General features: G+C 39.1%; 1 protein-coding gene across 6 annotated transcripts in view; it reads left to right on the top strand.

The window, feature by feature from the left end:
- GATA3 (GATA binding protein 3) overlaps positions 1-11,200 on the top strand; it is a 36,042-nt gene extending 24,842 nt beyond the window's left edge. For 3 of the 6 annotated variants that reach the window (XM_063926825.1, XM_063926826.1, XM_063926827.1), the window contains 3 exons: positions 2,923-3,068; positions 4,430-4,555; positions 9,461-11,199. In XM_063926825.1, the coding sequence (XP_063782895.1) occupies positions 2,923-3,068; positions 4,430-4,555; positions 9,461-9,745 (557 nt within the window). In that variant the 3' untranslated portion in view covers positions 9,746-11,199. Of the gene's footprint in view, positions 1-2,922; positions 3,069-3,124; positions 3,205-4,429; positions 4,556-9,460 lie in introns of all 6 variants that reach the window. The other 3 variants (XM_063926830.1, XM_063926829.1, XM_063926828.1) reach the window with 3 other exon arrangements.
- Positions 11,201-24,121: the final 12,921 nt, after the last annotated feature.

The following is a 24,121-nucleotide window of genomic DNA, read 5'->3' on the forward strand; positions in this document are numbered from 1 at the left end:
GGGGGTGAGGACTATTTTTGACTACTTAGTGCAATATTGATTTGACAAGAAAAAAAAATTATTTATTGTTTCTGAACCAAGTAATTTTGTTTTCTTTGGAGTGTAAAATTGGGGTTTTCTTTGGTGCAATAAATAAGTACAAATATTTTTAAATAATGAGCAGTAGATAGGGAAAGACATGCTAAAAAAATCCAAAAACTTTACAGGACACAGGTGGCTATTAAATAATGAGACTGTACTTGTAAAAAAATAAACTGAGAGTTAAAAGGGACTGACAAAAGTTTGTGCTAAGATGGTTCCAAGGCTTCTCACAGCTGAGCAGAAAGAAAATCGAAAGCAAATTTGTACAAACATTTTGGAACAAATACAAGCTGATTCACATTTTCTTTAGGTAAAGTTATTACCAGTGCTGAAACATGAATCTTCCAGTACAATCCTGAGACAAAACACCAGTCCATGCACTGGAAAATACCAAGACTAAAGAAAGCTCGTCAAATTAAATACAAACTCAAAGCCATTTTAATTGTTTTCTTTGATATCAAGGGTGTTATTGTGGCAGACTGGGTAGCAGAAGGCGTAACAGTGAATCGGCATTACTAGAAATATGTTCTAGAAATGTTGCGGGAAAAAAATCAGAAGAAAGAGGCCAGAGATGAATGAGCGCACAATGAATGATGTCATGCACACACAAGGAATGATATAGCTGTTTTATCGTTCCAATGCGTTGGATTATCAACTATATTGCCTTAACACATAGCTGGTGAATGGGCGTACACCATCCATGATCTTGTTTTAGTGATCACACCACCAGTGAATGTAATCCATGTCAGTGTGTCTGCTAAATGATGAGATTCACTGATTTCTTTGTTTTCTGCTCAGAAATAGAGAATATCAATTATGATGCAGCAAAAATATTTTTAACTTATGTTAAGCATTGCTCTACTTAACAGACCTATATTCTGTACAAAAATATTCTTAACATTATATCTGTAAATGCTTATTTTTGCAATAAGCTAAATAATGTATGTTACAATGTGTAACAATTTCTGATAAATACTAATTTTGTAATTATGTTAAAAGTAGAGTCTGTTATTGTAACCCTATGTTAATATGTTAATGAGTGTCATCTGAGGTAACTTTTAGTGTACCGCCCATGATACAAACACTACAGTGTATAATGCCCATTTTGACAACTACTTACATAAAAAAGTAATAATAATACAGTATTCAGTGTTTACATGACATACTGTATGTGATACTATGAAGAAAGCAGGACTCAGGAAAATAAAAGTTTATACACAGAGCTATACATGATATTGTATTAGAGATGCTCAGACGAGCATATAATGCTACTCAGTAATAACATGTTTATAGCAAGTTAGCTTACAACAAAGCGTTACTAATACTAATATTTTGTGTGTGACGGGGTTGTAGGCCACAATCATAACTTTATTTCATATTTTTGAGGTAAACGATTGCATACCTCCCAAGTTTTGTACATTAAGATTCGGGACTGGCCTCTTGTACTTTTGAAAAGTGTATAAACAATTCACAGTGAGGTCAGTATATAAACAGTAGGTGAACTAGTATGGGAGTGCATGCAGTATGCAGTTAATAACATTTAAAGGCACACCTGCTTTCTGCGCCCTTAGCAAAGGAGCCATTTTGACAGCGATGCTGCGACAAGATGGCTGTAACTCATCAATACACACTTCTCCCTTAATATAAAATCCCACTGCCACCTTATATAGCAAAATGTCATTTTATATTCCTAACCAGTCATTCTTTTTACTCTCTGTGGTATTATGATAAGACTATTTTACTTTAGAGCATGTGCCATTCAATGTAATCACTGAGCTTTAAGTCACTGATACTGTATAAACTCAGTGATCCCTGTGGAAATAATTCTGAATTAGTGGTTTCTTTTTGAATATGCATTTATATTTTCCGCTTGCCTTGATTTAGTTCATTTCCTGTCATAAAAACACCCTGCGCCGTTTACATATGATACTAAGCTAAAAATGTTAGCAGGACTAGTGGCTGAATACATGTTTGTGTACTGCTATGTCACTGTAATTTACAGTATCAAGGGAATTTTTATGTAGTCATATGGTATTATTTGTTGGTGAGATTAAAAGTTGTGGCCTATGTAGAGTTCAACCACGTAGCTGCTTTTTGCTGAACTATTCTATATAGGTATTTAAAGGACGTTTAGGAAAAAATATCCATACGTACATCTGCATTCTTTTCTTTATTATATTAAAGAAATAGGGAGATTTATCAAAGCTTGAATGCAATAAAGTGGAGAGAGATAAAGTACTAACCAATCAACCCCTAACTCACTTTACAGACTGTTTGAAAAATGATAGGAGCTGATTGGTCGATACTTTATCTCTCTCCACGTTATCTCTCTCCAAAGATTTGATAACTCTCCCTTATTTTTGGAACACATACATTATTTCGATAAAGTGGTAAAGTGGCTAGTTATTGTTTTGAATTAAAATATACGTTTTTTTTAATAACAGTTTATGACAGCATTTGATCTTGCATTAATTATTGTAGTACATAACTACTAAATGCAGCTGTAATTAAAAATAACTATTTTCCTTTGACATTTTGCTTTTTAATTTTTTAAGGTAGTGTTAGTGAAATGCTCCAGGTAATTTGTTATAAATGGGGAGATGTATCAAGCCTTGGAAATAAATAAAGTGGAGTGAGCTAAAGTACCAAATCATCAGCTTATAACTGTCCTTTTACGGGCTGAGTTTAAAATATGACAATGAGAAGCTGATTGATTGGTAGTTTGTCTCTCTCCACGTTATCTCTCCAAGGCTTGATACCTCTCCCCCAAGTTATTTGTGGATAGTAGACATGTAGAAATTATTTTGTTCAGCAATCAACCATGTGTAATCTTGTTTTCAGAAGGCAGGGAGTGTGTAAACTGTGGGGCAACCTCAACCCCACTGTGGAGGCGAGATGGCACCGGGCATTATCTGTGTAATGCATGCGGACTCTATCACAAAATGAATGGCCAGAATCGACCCCTCATTAAACCTAAAAGAAGACTGGTAAGTGAGAACCCACAATACAAACACCAACTCTCTTCTTTCTCTGATCTCCTCAGCTCAGGAAGGAAAGCTTTCAGCAGGAAATTGGCATCTCCACCAAAAGACTTGTTATAGTGGCCAGAAGAAGTGTTTTCAAGTAAGGAGGATTAGACACTCTTGGTCCCACATTACCCATATTATTGCCATCTGCCTGGGTTCTAGCTCTTACATATATTTGGCGTTATACATGCAGAGCTATTTACACATACCAAAAGATCTTATGTCTTTAACTATCCTCATTAGACAACAATGACTCCTTTGTAATTAAATTACTAATGCGGTAATGATCCCTTTTGGTGATCGGTTTAGGATGATGCCTTTTAAATAAACAATCCTTAATAGTTATTTAAAAAAAATGCCACAAACTGCAATTTAAACAGACACACTTTAGTTGACTTGATTTATTAGATAATTCAGTTGATATTCTATAAAGCACAACAAACATTTTCTATAAATATAGCACTACTATGTAATAATAATAATAATAATAATAATAATAATAATAATATATCCTTGCATTCTATTCTAATTAACTAGAAATACTTTTAATTTTGTGTAGATTAAGCAATTCTCTTAATATTTAGGAATAATGTGTTCAACTGGATACTCAAGTATATACAAGTTTGTTTAGTCCATGTAACCATCACGTCATACTTTATAGCAATAACTGTAATACAGCAACAATAATAATAATAATAATAATAATAATCATCATCATAATAATCATAATCATAATAATAATAATAATAATAATAATATATTTTAGTTATATTTTTTGCAATAATAAATGAAAGGACAACAGTTACAATAACGTCAGTTTAATAATGGATTTCTGATTTCTTATACCCTTGTAGTCAGTAAAAACGTAAGCACTTTCCTAAAGGAGGGAACATTCAGAGCTTTGATTTTTGGCAGCTAACACTAACCCCACTCCCTGCTTATATATGAGTCTGACTTCCCAGGAAAAATCTGCCGGAAATCTGAACTGCTCAGATAACACCCAAGTAACAATTTCCTCAAAGTAAACTATTAAGTAAGTTGTACAGCAAGAAGGGAAGACTAGGAAAAAATCTGTAGCCTAACTTGATGACTATATGTCATCAGTTACAAATCTGTAGCAAACGTCATTAGCAAACAAGCACTACAGAGCACTACTAGATAATGCATGTAAATAGATATAACTGTGAAAGCTCATATGTGTTCTTCCACTGATATTATATTCACGTACGACTGTATATCATTTTTCTTTCTGCATGAATTACTTCTTTCTTGTCATCTCTGAAAGTTCATGCTGTAACCATAAATATATTCTTTCTTCTCAGTCCGCAGCTAGGAGAGCAGGTACATCATGTGCAAACTGTCAGACGACCACCACCACACTGTGGAGAAGAAACGCCAATGGGGATCCAGTGTGTAATGCCTGTGGTCTATACTACAAACTGCACAATGTAAGTGTATACAATTGGTTAGGAGAAGACACATTTTCGTCTCTCAAATGTTTGTCTTAATGTCTCAATATATATATTTTAACTAGTTGGCTCAATAAAACAAAGTAATTGAAAAATACTACTACTACTACTACTACTACTACTACTACTACTACTACTACTAATAATAATAAAATGTAACAATCAGTGCCATTGCTGTGGAAGCCATGTAAAGCCATGTAACCATCAGTGACAGGGAATCTGTTCCCTATTCATTTCTTTTACAATACAGAATGGTATTGAAGTTATGTAAACTGGCCCATTTATACTGGAATTTTCATAAGATGCCTTGGTTCAAAATCCTAAACTAGAGAACAAGCAATGCAATCTGATATTCTAAACGTGCAATAATGTCATTGCTTTGTGTTAGGCATTAGCCTACAGAATGATATATAGCATAAAATAGGCAATATGTTTTTCTAACTAAAAGTCTTTAGCATAACTGTGGCATAAAAGTGGAATACAAGATCTTAGTTTAGAGAGTTTATCTGATTAAAGATTATTTTGGGAAGATATAATAATAATAATAATAATAACAACAATAATAATAATAATAATAATTGAAAATAGGGTAATTAGCAATCATTCTCTGGCACTAAAGCTGATGTTATTTCAATAAAGCTGCAGTATTGTTGTAATAAAGAAACAGGAACAGGATACAAGTAACTAGTGGCAGATATGAGTGTCTGTTGGAGTGAACAGACAGTGGAGGAGAATGTGAACTCAAACCATTGGCGAGATGTAATAGGGATCGCCGGAGGTGCAGGATGCCAGCCAATCTTGGACAATTTTTTAAAGGGGCAATCACTAAAGGGGGGTACTCACGGAGCGATATTCTAAGCAATCTGACTAGATTGCTTAGAATATCGGCAGGATCGCTCCGTGTGTAGCCCCCTCGGCGATAGCGATGCGCGGCCCCGCACATCGCTATCGCCGCTGCTAGATTGGCCTGCATGCAGGCCAATCTAGCGGGTCGCTCACTTCACCCGCTGGGTGAAGTGAGCGGCCCCCCCGTCTCCCCCCGCACGCTCAGCACAGATCGCGCTGTGCTGAGCGGCAGGAGAGATGTGTGCTGAGCGGTTCGCTCAGCACGCATCTCTCCTTGATCGGCCCGTGAGTACTGGGCTTTATAAGGCAAAACCATGCCTTGTAAGTAATTGCCCCTTTAAATAAACATCCAAGACTGACTTGCATCCCGCATCTTCGGCGACCTCCGACCCTATTACTTTTCTGTTTTAAAATTAATACTGATTAAGCTGAAACCTTAAACACAAGCGGATAGGTTAGAACAATCAATTTATTATCAAATACTAAGTCAGTCTATCTATCTATCTATCTATCTATCTATCTATCTATCTATCTATCTATCTATCTATCTATCTATCAAATACTCGTAGTCACCGGCACTCCACTGAGACAAATAGCCTGGTCTGGTGCCCTCACAGAAAAATGTACACAGACCAATGGAGGAGCAGCACTCTTATAGGAAGGATAAAGACACATACTGTACCCTTGGATTGAAACGTTGAAAAACTGAAATTGTGAAAAATAATAATAATAATAATAATAATAATAATAATAATAATTATTATTATTATAAATAAAGGATAATAATAATACACAATGTCAGTTTTTAAACATTTCAATCCAAGAGAGATTGTCATCATTCCTGATGACAGTATATTTTCAAATGAAATGTTGAAAAACTGACCCCGTGTATGTGACTTTATTCTGCCTATAAGAGTTCAGAGTGTTGCATTTTGATTGGTAATTACAATTTGGGGGCCAATTTACTTCCCAGGAGAGCACCAGAGCATGTTTTCCATTATTCGCCTGTGAGTGCCGGACCCTGCATTTGGATGAATATATATATATATATATATATATATATATACAGGTTGAGTATCTCTTATCCAAAATTCAAAATCCCAAATTTTTGGTTCCCCTACTGAGATAATGACACATATATATGTATATTATATTATATATCTATATAATATATCTATATATACACATAATATATAATATATAAGTAATTATCTCGGCAGGGGACCCAAAAATGTGGGATTTTGAATTTTGGATAAGGGATACTCAACCTGTATATATATATATATATAAACTGTGTATATATAACAAATACGGAGAACTAACATTTTTTTTTACATATTAATAATTAATTGCATTATTTGTTTATACTCAAACAATACCACGCTTAGCCATTGTTCTTCTTACAAAAATCTATCTGTTCTTTCTTAGGAAATCCTAAACAAATATATTTACATGCTGCTGTCAGACCTCCTAGGTGTTTTCATCAGGTGTGAAACACAATGAGCCAATAACAAGATTCAGCTTGCTTTATTTTTATTAAATTAAATATTTCTCTTTGATATGCAGTGTAGGCTGTGCCATGTAAAATAGGTAATCATTTCACATCTGCAAATGGAACTTGTCTCTCATTTCGAAGAGATAGATATTTATTTCACACAAATAGTTTCTTGTCTGAGTTATAAAACAGATTCCCTTTTCTGCTAACCCTTTCCAGCAGAGAAAAAAAAAACTTTTCTGCAGTAGGACTGATTACTAACCTGATTTATCCATTCCCTAGCCGTTATGGCTGACAGTACGTCAATATAACTGCTTATGTAGAATTCTCTGCATTGGTTTACATCCCAACAAAGCAGTAATTGGTGAAAGATGAATTATAAAAATAAAGTTACAATTTGCATCTCCAAACTGATGGATATTTGTTACATACTACAAATCATAGTACAGCATGAATTCCAAAAAATTTAATAATTACTTTTAAATTGGACTTTCCACATTCATAATATTAAAATAGCCACAGGTTTCACATTTTTTCCATGGGGTACATAGTCCGGAAAGGCCTACACATTTACTTAGTGAAAGCTCCATATGACATTTTGTTACAAACTTTGCAGATGATGTCACTTTATTTGAATTTACATTTTAGCATAGTTATTTAAAAAATATGATTCAAAATTATAGTTAATAAAAAGTTTGCAATATAATTTTCTAATAGACATTTCATAGCACAGTATACAGTGCAGTGAACAGTCAGTTTCTACGGGTACTAAAGAATTTGCTTTTTTAAGATTTCTTTTAAAAATACGCTTTCTACATGTGGTGCAAGTTTTTTTTTTACATTGGCCAATTCCAGATGAATATTATTCTTTGTAATGCATAAATGTATCTGCAGACAAATTAGTTTATTTGGAATAAGCCTCCTTTTACAGCAGTGCTTTACATTTCAGATTCTGCAGTGAATACTGAAGTAAAATTACCTTCCATTAATCAAAAACCTGCTCAGACAGAAGTTCTGTGTGAGCAGTAAAACTGACCACCTCTGACAACTGCTTAGCTAGTAATTAGTAAGATAATGGGGGCTTGCTGTCATGCTGAACTCTGTAAGGAAGTTTCCCTGCTCTTAAAGCAGCATGCCACTCTTTTATTGGATGACCTCGCTGTGGCACAGTGACCTTTTATAAAAAAAAGAACAATTTGGCAAGTATGTGTTAATTGTTAGATGAATAGCACCAGCCTCATGCAATCAATCTATGCTTTAGAGGGCAGCTTGCAGAAATTGACAGGGTTTAAGCAGGGTAATTTCTGGCTAGAACTGACGGTTGTCGGTGAAACAGGTCTAGCCCTGAAGTACGAGAGATTTTTGTGTTAGTTCTGGTTCAAAGCACTAGACAGCACTATGCTGAATGTGCATTTCAGGAGTCACAGTTCCTATATCATTAGTATTACTGACTGGTATGGATTGTAATGGCAGATGATATTTAAGCACACAGCAATAGTATAGTAAAATTGCAAATAGATATGATTATAAAATAGGTGGATTATTATTCTTATCCTTTATTTATATGACACCACAAGGGATCCGCAGCACCCATTACAGAGTACATAAACAAATGAGCATAACAAGAAAACAGCACTTACAGTTCAAGACAATATAGGACAAGTATGGAAAACCAGGGGTTAGGTGCTATCAAAGAGAGTATGTTGATATCTATCTTATGGTGTGGTCATCGATTGGTTTCTGATTGAGACAAATTAGAACACTTTACGGCAAATACAGATTTTCTAGCGCAGTAGAACCTCTAAATATATGATGATGATGATGATGATGATGATTATGACGATGATAATTATTATCATCATCATCATCAATACAAAACAACTTGGTGGCAGATTTATCAAAGCTTGAGGGTGATAAAGTGGAGAAGGGAGATAAAGTACCAACTAGTCAGCTTCCAACTGTCATTTTAAAAGCTGTGTCTAAAAAAAGACAGGAGATCATTGGTTGGTTATCTCTCGCCACTTTATCTCTCTCAAAGCGTTGATAAATATGCCTTTTGATTTCAAATAATATCATGCCTATTATCAAGATATTAATGTCAACTTCCACATCAAGGTTGTAAGAAAGGTGGTATTCACATACACAGCTTCTAACAAAGCACTAATAAATTGAAAGGTAATCCTTTTACATCTATCCAATTATATAATTACCTTCTCAATATAATTTACAGCTGTCTCTCATTACTTTTCTGAATGATGCATTCTGAAAAAAAGGGACCTACCAAGGTCCTATACCGTACATATTGTGTGGTTTTAGATACTTTCAAACTTGGTGGAATCCTGAGAATAAACAATGGACTGCGTATATCAATATCCTAGTTTTGTATTTTTAGGTTACATTTTCTCATGTCTGGTATTGATTTGAATGTCTTTAAATTAAAATATGACTGCCAAATACGTTGCCAAAGTGTTTCCTGTACACAAGCACTAAGCAACAGCTACTAAAGAATGGGAAACAAAAACAAATAATTGAATTTTGTTTAGATTAACAGACCCTTGACTATGAAGAAGGAAGGAATTCAGACCAGAAACCGAAAAATGTCTAGCAAGTCAAAAAAGAGTAAAAAGATTCTCGACAGTCTTGAGGACTACCAGAAGAGCAGCTCTTTCAGCCCTGCCGCCCTGTCCAGACACATGTCTTCACTCAGCCACATTTCACCTTTTAGTCACCCCAGCCACATGCTGACCACCCCAACACCAATGCACCCACCGTCCAGTCTCTCCTTTGGACCTCATCATCCATCCAGTATGGTCACTGCCATGGGTTAGACTTTACTTCTTACAATTTGCATCCACTTAGGACTTCATCTCTATTTTGCATTTTTTTGCTAACTGATGATTCCCTAACTATGGAAAATGTCATTTAAATGCTTACACAATGTAGTGTTTGCGCCTTTTAAAGGAACTCACTATGGCATCTGCACATTCCTGACCACCGAATCTGGATTCCATTTGTGAATAAGCCATTTAATCTACAACTCCCTGTTGATAAGGGTTTCTAGTGCTGTGAACAAAATGATGAACATTGCAAAAAACTCTTCTATACTGTACATTTTTGTAGACTTTTACTGCCATTTGGCACCTGTATGAAAAGCATGAAGGACCACAAGAGTATATGGGAAAGTGGCGTTGGAACCTAAGACTTAAAAACATTAAGGCTTTTTGGCTAACAACGTAAACAAACTACCAGTCTTGTTTTCCTCTAGCCGGCGGGAGTTGTTTGATGCATTAAATTTGTAGACAATTCATACATTCAGGCTACGGGCCTTTTTCAGGATGTACTATCAGTCCAGGGCAATGAGCATTAACAAACGGATATTGCCAATACGGTGTTTCAGATAGGCATTCCTCAGGCCTCAATGCATTGTGAACAAGTTCCTGTAATTGTTGTTTGTATGTATATTTCAAAGACACCAAAATAAAAAAAGATGTAGATTTATTTCATCATATTATCCAGACCAAAATAAAAAGATGTAGATTTATTTCATCATATTATACAGACTGAATGGTTGTATAAATGTATTTACTGCTAGTGTAAAGAACTGCTTTTAATGTTTTTCATATTTTTGTTTTCTGTCCTTAAAAATAAAAATAGATAACATTCTGTTGAAACAGGGTGGTTGTTATCTGCTTGTTCTTAAGCTATGACTAAATGCTGACGCAGGGGTAGATACTAGACCTGGGATAATACAACAAATAAACAGCAGTAATATCTGCCTATATTTAATATATTTTTGATCTGCTCTGAATGGCCAGAGCTTTCTGCATACAAAGATCTATTGTGTCAGAGTTGTTGCAGTAGGAAGGACCTGTAAAAACTCTGACTAATAGACTTTGCAAATTCACTTAATAAATGTGGCTGGATTCTGTCGAGAAGATAGGCGAAATGTAATAGTGTCCTAGATTGCCGGAGGTATGGGATGCCGGCTGATATCGGATGTTTTTTTAAAGCGGCAGTCATTTACTAGGCAAAACTATGTCTAGTAAATGACTGTCTCTTTAAAAAAACATCAGAGATCGGCTGGCATACCGCACCTCCGGCAATCTCGGACGCTATTACATCTCGCCTCATGTGTTTAAACAGCATTCTTAAATGCTGTATTTAAGTCATAAGACAGCAATTTCTTTTGAATTGAAGGTTATGAATAAAGGGTTAGTTCTCCTTTTATTACCATGGCAAATGTGGATTGTATTATGTGAAATCTTATTTTAAATATTTCATATTGAAATAAAATAAAATGGTACTCTTTTATTTGGTTCATTATTTACGTAATAAAATGCAATTCCTTTTTGTTCATCTCCGTTTCAGTAAAGCACATGTATTTAGACAACATGCTATTTAATGCCTCTACCAAAAACAATGTACACTTCCCATGTCTGGGAGAGGGACAGATTGAATATGTGCTCACTGTGTTAACTCAATGCAGTCATCTACATAACTGCCTCCCGTCTGTTGCTCACCCATTTATATAGAAGACTGAAGTTGAGCAGAGTTCAACAGAGGCTGTTATTAGCAGGGATGGGGCTATTTAGCATGCTAGCATGGTCAGTGACATATCTGAGAAATACTTTCATTTATTTAATATTAAACTACCGTACACAGAAATAATTGACATTTGATTTGCTGGGTTATGGCACATGCAATTCAATTTTGTTAAAATGATATGCCTCTTATAGATAATTGTATATGAATATGTTTAAACAGTTTGTAAATGTGGATAATATACTAGCTAGACATTAATTTTCCATAATATAGCAAACAGTGTCGGACTGGGGCATGAAGGGCCCACCGGGGGGAAATATATATATATATATATATATATATATATCGTAAATACTAATCTGGAACAGTATCATGCATGTACTAGCAGTAACAGTAACGTACCGTAGAAAATACACCATAGTCTTGTGCAGTATAATGTAAAACATACACAAAAAATCTGCTATAAGCGCCTAATAAGATAGTTTCTAAAGCAACATCACGAGCGCTGCCAAAAAAGCATTGTGTATATGCTTATTGATAACTGAGAGCAAGGAGAAAAGGATTAGCTGCGCTCGTAATGTTGTAAAAGAAAGGATTAAATGGAGAGCTGACAAACACAAGAATAATATAAAAGATTATTTATTTAAAAATATATATCAATAAAATTAACACATTATTATAAAATAATAATTACATTAGTATTCTCTGTGTTGGCCCAGAATATCAGACAACAAATGGCAGCATTGATACAATTAGTGAATAATTGAAAAAGGTTATTGTAGCGAAAATTATAAATAGAACAAACATATGACTTCTCACTGAAAAAGAATGATAAATTTCATAAGGTGATAAATTCTCTAGAAGTACAGAGGCAACATGTACTCCGAGATATGATGCAGTCCCAGCAGTAACTGATTAAAATATCTCTTATGGGCTATTTATACCGGGCGTCCCCGGAATGGTCCAGTAAAGCCCTTTTGGTGTATGAATAATTCAGATAGACTGCCCTAATGAGGGCTAATTACCGTAGGCTGGGAAATAGCTCTGCTTTAAACGGCTATAATTCCAGGGATCTCCCGTGAGCTGGTAGAAATCCTTTAAAGTGCCCACTTGCGTGCAGTTAGGAGTAACAGTTCCCTTGCCGTTATATGTTGGTTAACAGAGTAAATAGTACTTGCCGTGCAGCGGAGTATTTTCCGGAATAGCCAGGTGTAAGGAGGTAGATAAGCACACTGGAACTTGGATGTCCGTACTCGGCAGCCGCCGCTGGCAGCAGATGGAAGCCGCTCAGTGAGAAGCGCTAATCGGAGCCGTCCGTGGTGGATGATTGCGGTGCCAGAGTTGAATGGGCCAGCAGTCAGAGGGATAGTGGGAGGAGCCTAACGCGTTTCGTCACGATTACGTGACTTTTTCAAAGGAATGTCCCCTCCTTGGTTTGTCCAGACTTTTATGATGGACATGAATTAAAACCAGGTGCAATTAATATAAGATAAACGAGTGATAATTAAGAAGTCAGCTCTCCAGATCGTAGAATCTATAATTATTCACAGGTACATATCAAGAAGGTTTATTTCAATCCATAAACAAATAGTCATTTTTTTGTATAAACAAACTAAACAATAAATGTAACAAAACATATATTATATGGCATGAAAATAGATACATTCAGTTTGCAGACTAGAGTCGGCTGCAAATACTGATTAGCAAATCAGCGTATCACCAGGATAGTTTACTGGTGTTAATACGGTAGAAGGTCTATAACCTGTATAGAAGTTATCATGGGGCAACTGATGACTACAAAAGAGACAGTTAGATTGGGATTAATATCCTGATTATACAGAAAATAGATCTTTTCATTAATGGTTTATATCTATATATCAGTCTTTACCAGTAGTTCATCTACAGATAAAACAGATAGAGAAAAAAATATATATAATCGGAGAATTATGGAAAAAAAAGGGGGGAGGGAGGGGGGAGTGGAATTGGATTATTAATCCAAATTCCCCTGTAATTAATTATCAAAATTAATAATGAATTTCTAATTAATAAATTAATAAATTAAACAGAAAAATAAAAAATAAAGAATTAAAAAAATATAAATAAAAATATGGCTTAGGGAAAAGAAAAAAGAGAGAGAACCGATAGAATGGGGAACAATAGACCCCCCAGGTAATTAAGGTATAACTAGTAACTAGGGATCAAACTCAATGGTTTCATTGAGACCATTTGGGATAAGAGATCTTAGTTTATGGATCCAGAAGTTTTCACGTTGGCAGAGTTTCTTGTATCTGTCACCTCCTCTTGGGGTGGAGGAAATTGCTTCTATCCCTATGAGGTGGATGTCTTGCGGATTTCTTTGATGAAATTCAGCAAAATGTCTGGAAACACTGTGGAAGGGATGTCCTCTAAGAATATTCCGTCTGTGCTCCAGGAACCTAATTTTCAGTTTGCGGGTTGTGCGTCCCACATATATAAGTTGGCAACTGCATTTTAATATGTATATAACATAGATGCTGTTACAATTAACATAAGAATTGATATTAAATGGTATATTATCTGTTGAATAAAAGGTTTTAGTTTTATTCTGTATATAGTCACAAGTTATACAGTGACTAGAACAGCATTTAAAACACCCTTTGACTTTAGTTAACCAGGATGAAGCGTTGGGGGCAGTATTTGATTGACCTACAGCTCTTTTATCTACAAAAAAGCTGGGGGCAAGTTGTTGTTGCAAACTAGCAGACCGTTTGAAAATGATTGATGGTTTTTCACCAATTTCTGTCTTTAGGATTGGGTCAGTTAACAGAATTGAGAAATTGCTAGAAATAATGTTTTTAATTTTTAGTGATGAGTTATTAAATTGAGAAACAAAATGAGGTAGATCCTGTTTGAATTTAGGGATATCCTTTTTATAGTGTAGAAGCTCATCTCTATCAATATGGTTCACACGTGTGCGGGCTTCTTGAATCAACTCTGTAGGATAACCTTTTTTGCACAGAGATTGAGATAATTCGTCAGCTTGAGTTGTATACTGATGATATTCACTACAGTTACGCCTAATGCGTCGTAGCTGACCATAGGGGATGTTCCTGATCCAGGGCTTATGATGAGAGCTGTCAAAAGGCAGGAAATTATATTTATCTACTTCTTTTCTGAATGTTTTGGTTGAAATCGCTCCGTCTACTATAGTGAGGGAGATATCGAGGAAGGAGATGGAGCACCTATCTATGGTGCAAGTGAAGGACAAATTAAAATCATTATTGTTAATGTAAAACATGCATATTTATATAAGCGCACAGTCCGGAACCTGATCCCTAGAGGAAGAGGTGGGGCTTTCCCCCCAGACAGTGGGGCCCACCGGTGGTTTCCCCTGTACCCCTGTGGGCCAGTCCAACCCTCATAGCAAATAAAATGTAATACTAAATATAAACTGTAAACTAGCCCAAGGTAAAAAGACACTTGTAGAGATTATATTTATTTATTATTTATTAACAGTTATTTACATAGCGCACACATATTCCGCAGCGCTTTACACGGAATATTAAGCCATTCTCATCAGTCCCTGTCCCAGTGGAGCGTACAATCTATGTTCACAACCACATGCACCCAATACTTTTTTTGGAGTGTGGGAAATAAACAGAGAACCCAGAGGAAACCCACATAAGCATGGGAAGAAAATAAACTCAACACAGTTAGGGCTGGTGTGGAAATCGAACACATGACCTCAGTGCTGTAAGCAGTAATGCTAACCATTGCACCATCCTTGCTGATCCATTTAACTCAATGATATTAAAACTTTGGATCACTGACACTGTAATTGCCCTATGTTTAATTTATGGTTCTGTTATCAGCCATTTAAGACATTCAAATTCTCACAGCAATTTCCAGAAAAATAAGAATGTTTCCTCAGAGCTCACTGTTTTATTTAAGATATCATCAGAGATGCAAGTCAATATATGGAAATATACAGGTCATCATGCATAGTACAGAAATGCATAAATAAATTGATGCACGCCCAATGGCGTACGTCATAGATTCAGGGAGTAGAGCTGCTATGGGGCCCAGAGCTGAGGGGGCCTACCTTCCCTGTCAAAGTTACATGTGTTATATACATTTTACACCATGGGGGGGGGGGGGGGGATACATAGGGGCCCTTACTAACTTTTGCCTTGGGGCCTACAATATATCTAGTTATGCCCCTGGACCTGATCATTGTAGTGTGGTATAAAATGAACTTAAGGGAATTATGTTATATAATATAAACTGGGGGCACTGTAATCTGGCACAATATCAAGTGGAGGCACTATAGGGCATAATATGAACTGGGAAGACTATGTCATAATTTGAACTGGGGTACTGTGCAATAGTAATGTGTACTGGCAGCCCTAGAATGTGGCATAATGTGAACTAGGGCACTGCTATGGTTCATAAAATAAACTAGGGCACTACTATAGAGTATTACATTAACTAAGGCCCTACTGTGGTTCAGAAATGAACTAGACACTAATATGGGGCATAAAATTAACAACTGCTCTGAAGTAGTGTCTCTCTAGTAGCATTGGAACTTCAAATTGCTGCTATGGAGCCCACAAAGTTCTGGCTATGCCTTTGCGTACGCCCAACCCTCAATCAATACATTCAGGAAACTGCAGTCTATACATCAAGGATATTATTCAGGATATTCAGGATATTATTATAAGGAACATGCTATTCCAAACATAATTTCTACCAAGATAGGAAACATTGTCGTGTACATTCATAAATTGGATGCAAAAATAAATTGGATACAAAGCTTGTTCATACAGGAACATAATGTTGTTGTTTTTCTTTAGCTAAAATTCTCTTATATACTGAGATAACATTATATTATTTAACAATTTATTCTGTAACAATCAAAACAGGTTTCCTGAGTATGACAATACTTGTTTAACGCTTAAGCTGGGTACACACCAGAGGCGTCGGAACTGGGGGGGCAAGGGGGCAGCTCGCCCCCCCCCCCCAAACATAGAGAGGCGCCGATCATTTACAGGAGGAGCGGAGGAGCAATGTGCGGTCAGGTGAAAGACCGCACATTACATCCTCCGCTCCGTGCAGTGAACGTCTAATCAGTCCCAGCGCTACCCGCCCCGCAAGGTCTGCAAAGCAGGGAGGCCCTCTCCCTGCTCTGCTACCTTGCTGATATGCACTGTGCAGTGTTGCTGCCGGAGCTCCGCCTGTCACACTGACAGGCAGCATGAGCAGAAGCTCTTCACACTATGGTCTCCCCCCACGCTCCTCCCCGCTGCACTAGTCAAAACAGGCAGCAGTGTCGCCCCTCCAGTCCTCCCTCCCCACTGAAGACACAGCATCTTCAGCATCACTCACCCCTCCTTCACGTATGGGACAGCAATGCACAGACAGGAAGTCATGTGATGTACACCTGACTGTGCACTGACTGGAGGAGCCAGCAGCGACAGGAAGAGGAGCAGCCAGCCACACAGACTGAGGAAGACTCTGCAGAGGCTCAGGTACTGTAGTGCTGCCTCATATAATTAAGGGGAGAGGGGGGAGGAGAGAAACTATCACATTAATGTGTGTTGGGAGGAGGGGGGTGTCATAATAATGTGTGCTGGGGGGAGGGGTGTTATAATGTGTGCTGGGGGAGGGGTGTCATATTGTGTGCTGAGGGGAGGGGGGTCATAATAATGTGTGCTGGGGAGGGGGGTCATAATAATGTGTGCTGGGGAAAGGGGGTGTCATAATAATGTGTGCTGGGGAGGGGGGTGTCATAATAATGTGTGCTGGGGAGGGGGGTGTCATAATGGGGAGGGGGGTCATAATAATGTGTGCTGGGGAAAGGGGGTGTCATAATAATGTGTGCTGGGGAGGGGGGTGTCATAATAATGTGTGCTGGGGAGGGGGGTGTCATAATAATGTGTGCTGGGGAAAGGGGGTGTCATAATAATGTGTGCTGGGGAGGGGGGTCATAATAATGTGTGCTGGGGAAAGATGTGGTCATAATAATGTGTGCTGGGGAAAGGTGGTGTCATAATAATGTGTGCTGGGGAGGGGAGTGTCATAATAATGTGTGCTGGGGAGGGGGGTGTCATAATAATGTGTGCTGGGGAAAGGGGGTGTCATAATAATTTGTGCTGGGGAGGGGGGTCATAATAATGTGTGCTGGGGAAAGATGTGGTCATAATAATGTGTGCTGGGGAAAGGGGGTGTCATAATAATGTGTGCTGGGGAAAGGGGGTGTCATAATAATGTATGCTGGGGAAAGGGGTGTCATAATAATGTGTGCTGGGGAGGGGGGTGTCATAATAATGTGTGCTGGGGAAAGGGGGTGTCATAATAATGTGTGCTGGGGAGGGGGGGGTGTCATAATAATGTGTGCTTGGGAGTGGGGGGGGTGTTTTAATAATGCGTGCTGGGGGGGTAGTGTCATATTAATGCATGCTGGGAAAGGAGGTGTCATATTGATGTGTGCTGGGAAGGGGGGGTATCATAATAATGTGTGCTGGGGAGGGGGTGTCATAATAATGTGTGCTGGGGAGGGGAGGGGGTGTCATAATAATGTGTGCTGGGAAGCGGGGTAGTGTGATATTAATGCATGCTAGGGAGGGGGGTAGTGTCATATTAATGTGTGCAAGGGAGGGGGGGTAGTGTCATATAAATTTGTGTTTGGGAGGGGGTAGTGTCATATTAATGCGTGTTGGGGAAGGGGTAGTGTCATATTAATGTGTGCTGGGGAGGGGGGTAGTGTTATATTAATGTGTGCTGGGGAGGGGGGTAGTATCATATTAATGCGTGCTGGGGAGGGAGGGGGGTCATATTACGGATTGCTAATGAACAAAAGAAACTGGGTCACTGCGCATATGTAACAGAAATCTAATGCAGCATCTTTCTATTCCACGGAACCTTCACCTTGGTTCCAACAACAATTAACCAATAGAAAAAAAGGAGTAATAGAAAATAGCGCAATCATCTCTTACCACACGTTCTCACTTATTAAAATGCATAGAAAAAACATGTAATCACCCTTGTAAATATGTTGTAATTTCCTCATATTGTCTGTAAGTTCATAGGATGTTGCCAATATAGGGGGTCATTCCGACCTGATCGCAGCGCAGCGTTCAGGTCACTACTGCACATGCGTATGCACCGCAATGAATAGGTGCTTTGTACGGGTACAAAGCGGATCGTTGCTGAGCGATGGATTTAACGAAGAATCCATTCGCACAGCCGATTGCAAGGAGATTGACAGGAAGAGGGCGTTTGTGGGTGGCAAATGACTGTTTTCTGGGAGTGGTTGTTAAAAGCAGCCGTGTACAGGCGTTTGCCGGGCGGGTGTCTGACGTCAATTCCGGCACCAGACAGGTTGAAGTGATCGCAGCGGCTGAGTAAGTTCAGACCTACTCAGAAACTGCATAAAATGTTTTTGCTGCGCTCGGCTGCACATGCGATCGCACACTTGCATAGCGAAAATACACTCCTCCGTGGGCAGCGAGTATGCGTTTGCACGGCTGCTAAAAACAGCTAGCGAGCGATCAACTCGGAATGACCCCCATAGAGAGATCCTTCAATCTCTTATGTTCTGCAATTCATAAGGTGAATTCACATTTCCACAACATATAGTGATTCTCATAAAAGAGAAAGAAAGACCAGCATTGCAGATATCTCAAGGTAATTGGCTCCAGTGTCTGAATGTGCTTTGTGTTCCAGCGTGCGTTCCACCTATGTGCGCATAACCGGAAGTTAAGTCTTTCCAGGTTCCTTATCATACCAATGTAAAGACTTGACTTCCGGTTATACGCACATAGGTGGAACGCATGCTGGAACGCAAAGCGCATTCAGACACCAGAGGCGATCGGACATTCTGCATTGCTTAACACTTTATAATGTTTTAAGCGTGAGCACCTGCTCCTCATTAGAATAGGTATAAAACCTCGATCAATGTCACTAGCCACCAGACGCTTCTGAGGAAGAACCGCAAGGTTTGAAACGCATTAAGCGTGAGTAGCTTTTTTACCCTCAATCCATTCATCTTCGTTAGCTCTGTTAGAAAATTTCCCATACATATTTGTATCAAATTCTTCATTGAAGCGCTGCTATCCTCTACTTCTTTTTTTGTTCCCATATTTACAGGACTGACTAATCCTGTTCTTATAGCAGCAGCTAAATTAGCACATTATCCCAATTTGCGCCTGATTTTAACCTTGGTTAAAACTTTTTCGTGAGTGGCTTCTAACACTGACTAACTGAGTTATACTACCCTGAGCTTGGATACCACGTTTGGGTTGCTGGAGTGTCCGGGCACTTTCTTTTCCTACCGATTACCATTAGGTCCAGTTGGGTTCTGAGATGAACCATCGCCAGTCGGGTGTTTTTTACATGCTTGTGTATAATAGATGAAATGTGAGTGCTATGTACATTAAATTTGTCCAATTACCTTTTAGTTATCTGCAGTGCTGGTCTTTCTTTTCCTGTTGTGGAAACTTGAGGAAACGGGAATTCACCTTATGAATTGCGAAACTCATTTTATGGACATTTAAGGATCTCTTTATATTAGCAATATCCTATGAACTTACAGACGATGGGGGTCATTCCGTCCCAATCGCACGCTGAGCTTCTTCGCAGCCGTGCGATCGGGTCGGAACTGCGCAGCGACGCCTCCAACAAAGAAAGCTGTTGCAGCGGTGACCACAAGAAGATTGACAGGAGGAAGGCGGATCCATCAACTCACCGTTTTCGGGACATGGAGATCTGAACGCAGGTGTGTCGAGGCGTTTGGAAGGCGGATGTCTGACGTCAATTCCGGAACCTGCAACGCTGAAGTGATCGCACAGGGTAAGTAAGTCTTACCCTAGTTTAGTTCTGCACAAAACTTTTCTTGCATAGCAGGGCTGCTCAAGCGATCGCAGCCTTGTATGCAAAAATCCACTCCCTCATAGGCGGTGTCTACTTGATCGCACGGGCAGCAAAAAGTTGCAGCGTGCGATCAGGTCAGACGTTCCGCTAGACGTTCACGGCGCGCTGTGAGGAAGTCTGCCGGCAGACATCACCATTTCCCCCAGAGAAGGACGATCACCATCAAGGGACATCCGGGCATTCGGAACGCACCACGCACCACGGAGGAGGTAAGGAATTCATCCCCACCTCACTGTATACGGAGCAGCTATACGAGTAATATACCCACACATCATACCAATTGCCACACGGGACTTTTGCCTAATTAAGGACGCAGTTTATACATGGGCTAATCCCACACATTGGGTAATCTAGGGACATCACCTAAGCGGTTCAGTAAAGCTTTACCTATTACTACGGCAGATGAGAGTAAGACGCAGCATAGCGCTTCACACTGCCATTCACGTAGGTTGTTTGTATATATTTGTGTTCTGTCTTTGTCTCTGACAATATATGTTTGTTTGTCAAGTGTACCGGTACTAGGATTGTACACTATAATTCCTATTCCCTATATACTTATATAGGAACCACCCATTCATATATCACTTCCATAGCCCCCCATGGCCATTCCAGTAGAACGGGCACATGCTATATCATCACAGCTGTTTTTAAGTAATATTTGTCAAGTAATAAACCTCTTTGAATTTACCAAAACTGAGTACTATATTTTATTCCTGTTGGGTAGTGCGCTGGGAGCAACCACCAATTTTTCCCTCCCTCTAACTCCCCTGTCAGCGTTCCTGGCCTCACCCTCACCCTACCTGTAACTCCCCCCCCCCCCCCAGTGCCCCTTCCCTCACCCTCCCTGTAATTCCCACCTCAGTGCTCCTCACACTCCATCTAGCTCCCTGTCAGCATCCCTGCCCTCACCCTCCCTGTAAGTCCCCCTCAGCATCCCTGCCCTCACCCTCCCTGTAACTCCCCCTCAGCATCCCTGCCCTCGTCCTCCCTGTAACTCCCACGGCCACTACTATCGGTCACCTCGGCACCAGCACTGCACTGGTCACTGCTAATGTTTGATCTACTCTCCCTGCTACATGGGGCACATGGTGGGAAACTAGAGGGACATGGGAGAGCTGAAGTGACATCATACAATCAGACATTCTGGTCTCTAATTACAGATGTTGCCACGATACATATGCATGGGCATATGCATCGCGGCAAGCTGCAGCGTACGCCGTGCTGCCACTAGTCACAGCTGGTGATTGCACCATTGAAGTCTATGGCGTGCATGCCATAGATGCGGGAATACTAGCCACGCCATCCATGTCGTGATGATGAGCGTGGTTACATCTGTACATGAGGCAGCCAAAAAATTGTATGCTTTTCTGGGTGTGGGAATTTAGTGTGGATCTTGCCTTCTCAATGTATTTTATGTGGATCTGGCCTTTAGCGATTCAGCAATTTAGGGGCGCCAAAATGAGATTATATCTTGCCCCCCCCAACCTAAAAACGTTCTGACGCCCCTGGTACACACTGATAGATATATCTGCAGATCAATGGATCTGTAGATATATCTAGAGGCGGATCGGGCAGTGTGTTGTGCATACACACTGTGCAATCCATCGAGACTGATGTCATGAACTGGGCAGGCATTCATATGTGCCCGCCCAGTAGAGCCGTCAATCACCGGCTTGTGCAGGAAGTGTACACACAGAACGATGCACCGGTATTTCTGTAGATATATTGGTCATCATGTGTGCTGCAGGGCTGACGTGATATGTCTCTGAATGATGGTGTTCACAGACATATCGTTGGTACGCACTGACCAACGGACCAGCAATATGTCAGCTGTTCAAGAGAACGGTCGATATATCAATCAGTGTGTACACACCTTTACATATTTATTTCTATTTTTAGTTTGTGCATTAGACACATAGCAGCTGATAGAATGAATGAAGATCATATCCAAGTACTGGTTGCTAGACTTGGGAGCGAGGAAGGTGTTGGGGGTGGCATGGCTCATCTGTAAAATGCATTGTATAAAACAGCACTGTTAACTGTTCATTCAAAAAAAAAAAAAAAGATTGGCTGCAAATTTGCACCTAGGAAAACTTTGCACCTAAGTAAATCAGGTTCAATAGTGGCAGGAACAATGCTGCTTGTGGATGCACTGTATTATGAAATGTATGCAGTCCCATATATCCAGACAAACAGGGGCAGTTGCTCAATCAGTGATGTTTGAGCAACTGCCACTGTTTGCATGTGTGACGGCATTGAATGGGAGCAGTATTTGGAAGGCATGCTGTTCCTTGTAGTGCTAATGGGAGATCCTGGGGGAGGCTTCCAGGTAAGTTAGCTCTCTGTCTGGATGTGTTTTAGTAATAGCCTTTATCATAAGGCCTTACTGTAGACAAATCATATGGCCCTATGTGGGCATTGCTATTATGTCGTGTTAGGACTGCTGATATCAGAGAAGCTGTGAAGTGGCTCAGCAGCTAAACATGTCTTTGCAAACACGTGTGACCAATTCTCTGAATTTCTATTACCAGATATGTTCAGGTATAGTTACAGGTAATTTTTCAGTGTGCTGGGGGGATACCAGGGAGGGGAAAAAGCACCCCCCCTTTCTGTCTGCTGTTAGTCCGATATATCCATCACATTTAATAAAGTACAATAACTTTTTCTTTTTTTTGGCTGTACTATAATATACTGTTTTATAGAATAAAAATGCAAATCACTTATAAACAGGGTAGTGCGTTACATTTAACAAATTTCCTGTATGGTTTTCAACCACTAGATCTGTGACTGTAAATTTATAAATTACTGTACTGGCTGAAGTTTTAGGAAATGCAGCCTGGGTACAATTTTATTCTAATTTTATAACACATTACGAAAGTGAAAACTAATAACAGTTGGAAAAACAGCAGAATGTTTTATGTGTACATTTTCTTTGTATAGTATAGCGAGAAAACATTATAAATATTTTGTAAATTAAAAATATAAAATAAGTCTAACATGTGTAAATCAGTATACAATGGACATGATACGGTAAAAATGGCCCTGACAAAATGATCTTACAATGTAAGATTTGTGGGAAAAGTGAAACAAAAGGAGGAGGAAAAATGAAATTGTAACTGGTGATGGGGAAAGAGTTGCTGCTCTATGGCAAAAGCATTAGCAATTGACTGGTGTTATACAGCAGAAGTGAGGAGAGATCTGAAAGATGAATCAGTCATTGTAGAAAGTTTTTATGTTAAGATAGCTGCTGACAACCATGATTGTCCTACACCATCTTAACTAAAGGTGGGTACACACTGGCCGATATATCATCCGTTCTCTTGAACGGCCGATATATCGCGGGTCTGTCTGCCAGTGTGTATGGGCAATACGTCTGTGAACTCCGTCGTTCACAGACGTATCGCGTTGGCCCCGCAAAACAACCAAAGGCCAATACAGTATGTATACTCAACACACTGCCCGATCCGTCCATAGCTATATCTGCAGATCAATTGATCGGCAGATATATCTACCAGTGTGTACCCACCTTTAATCTCATTTCTTCTCTGGTTCTGTTGACTTTTGCATTGGTGCTTTATGAGTACTTATGAGGGGATGCAGTTAGCATCCCAGTGGTCAGGATGCTGGCGGTCATGTGACTAATGCCGGAATCCCAACACCACTTGGAATCCCGGTGCCAGAACACCAACCGCTGACAACCGGAAGGTAAGTATCGGGGGTTACCATTAGGGTTAGGACATGGGGGGGCAGTT

The sequence above is a fragment of the Pseudophryne corroboree genome, chromosome 6 (assembly GCF_028390025.1).
Source record: "Pseudophryne corroboree isolate aPseCor3 chromosome 6, aPseCor3.hap2, whole genome shotgun sequence".
In the NCBI taxonomy this organism is placed as follows: Eukaryota; Metazoa; Chordata; class Amphibia; order Anura; family Myobatrachidae; genus Pseudophryne; species Pseudophryne corroboree.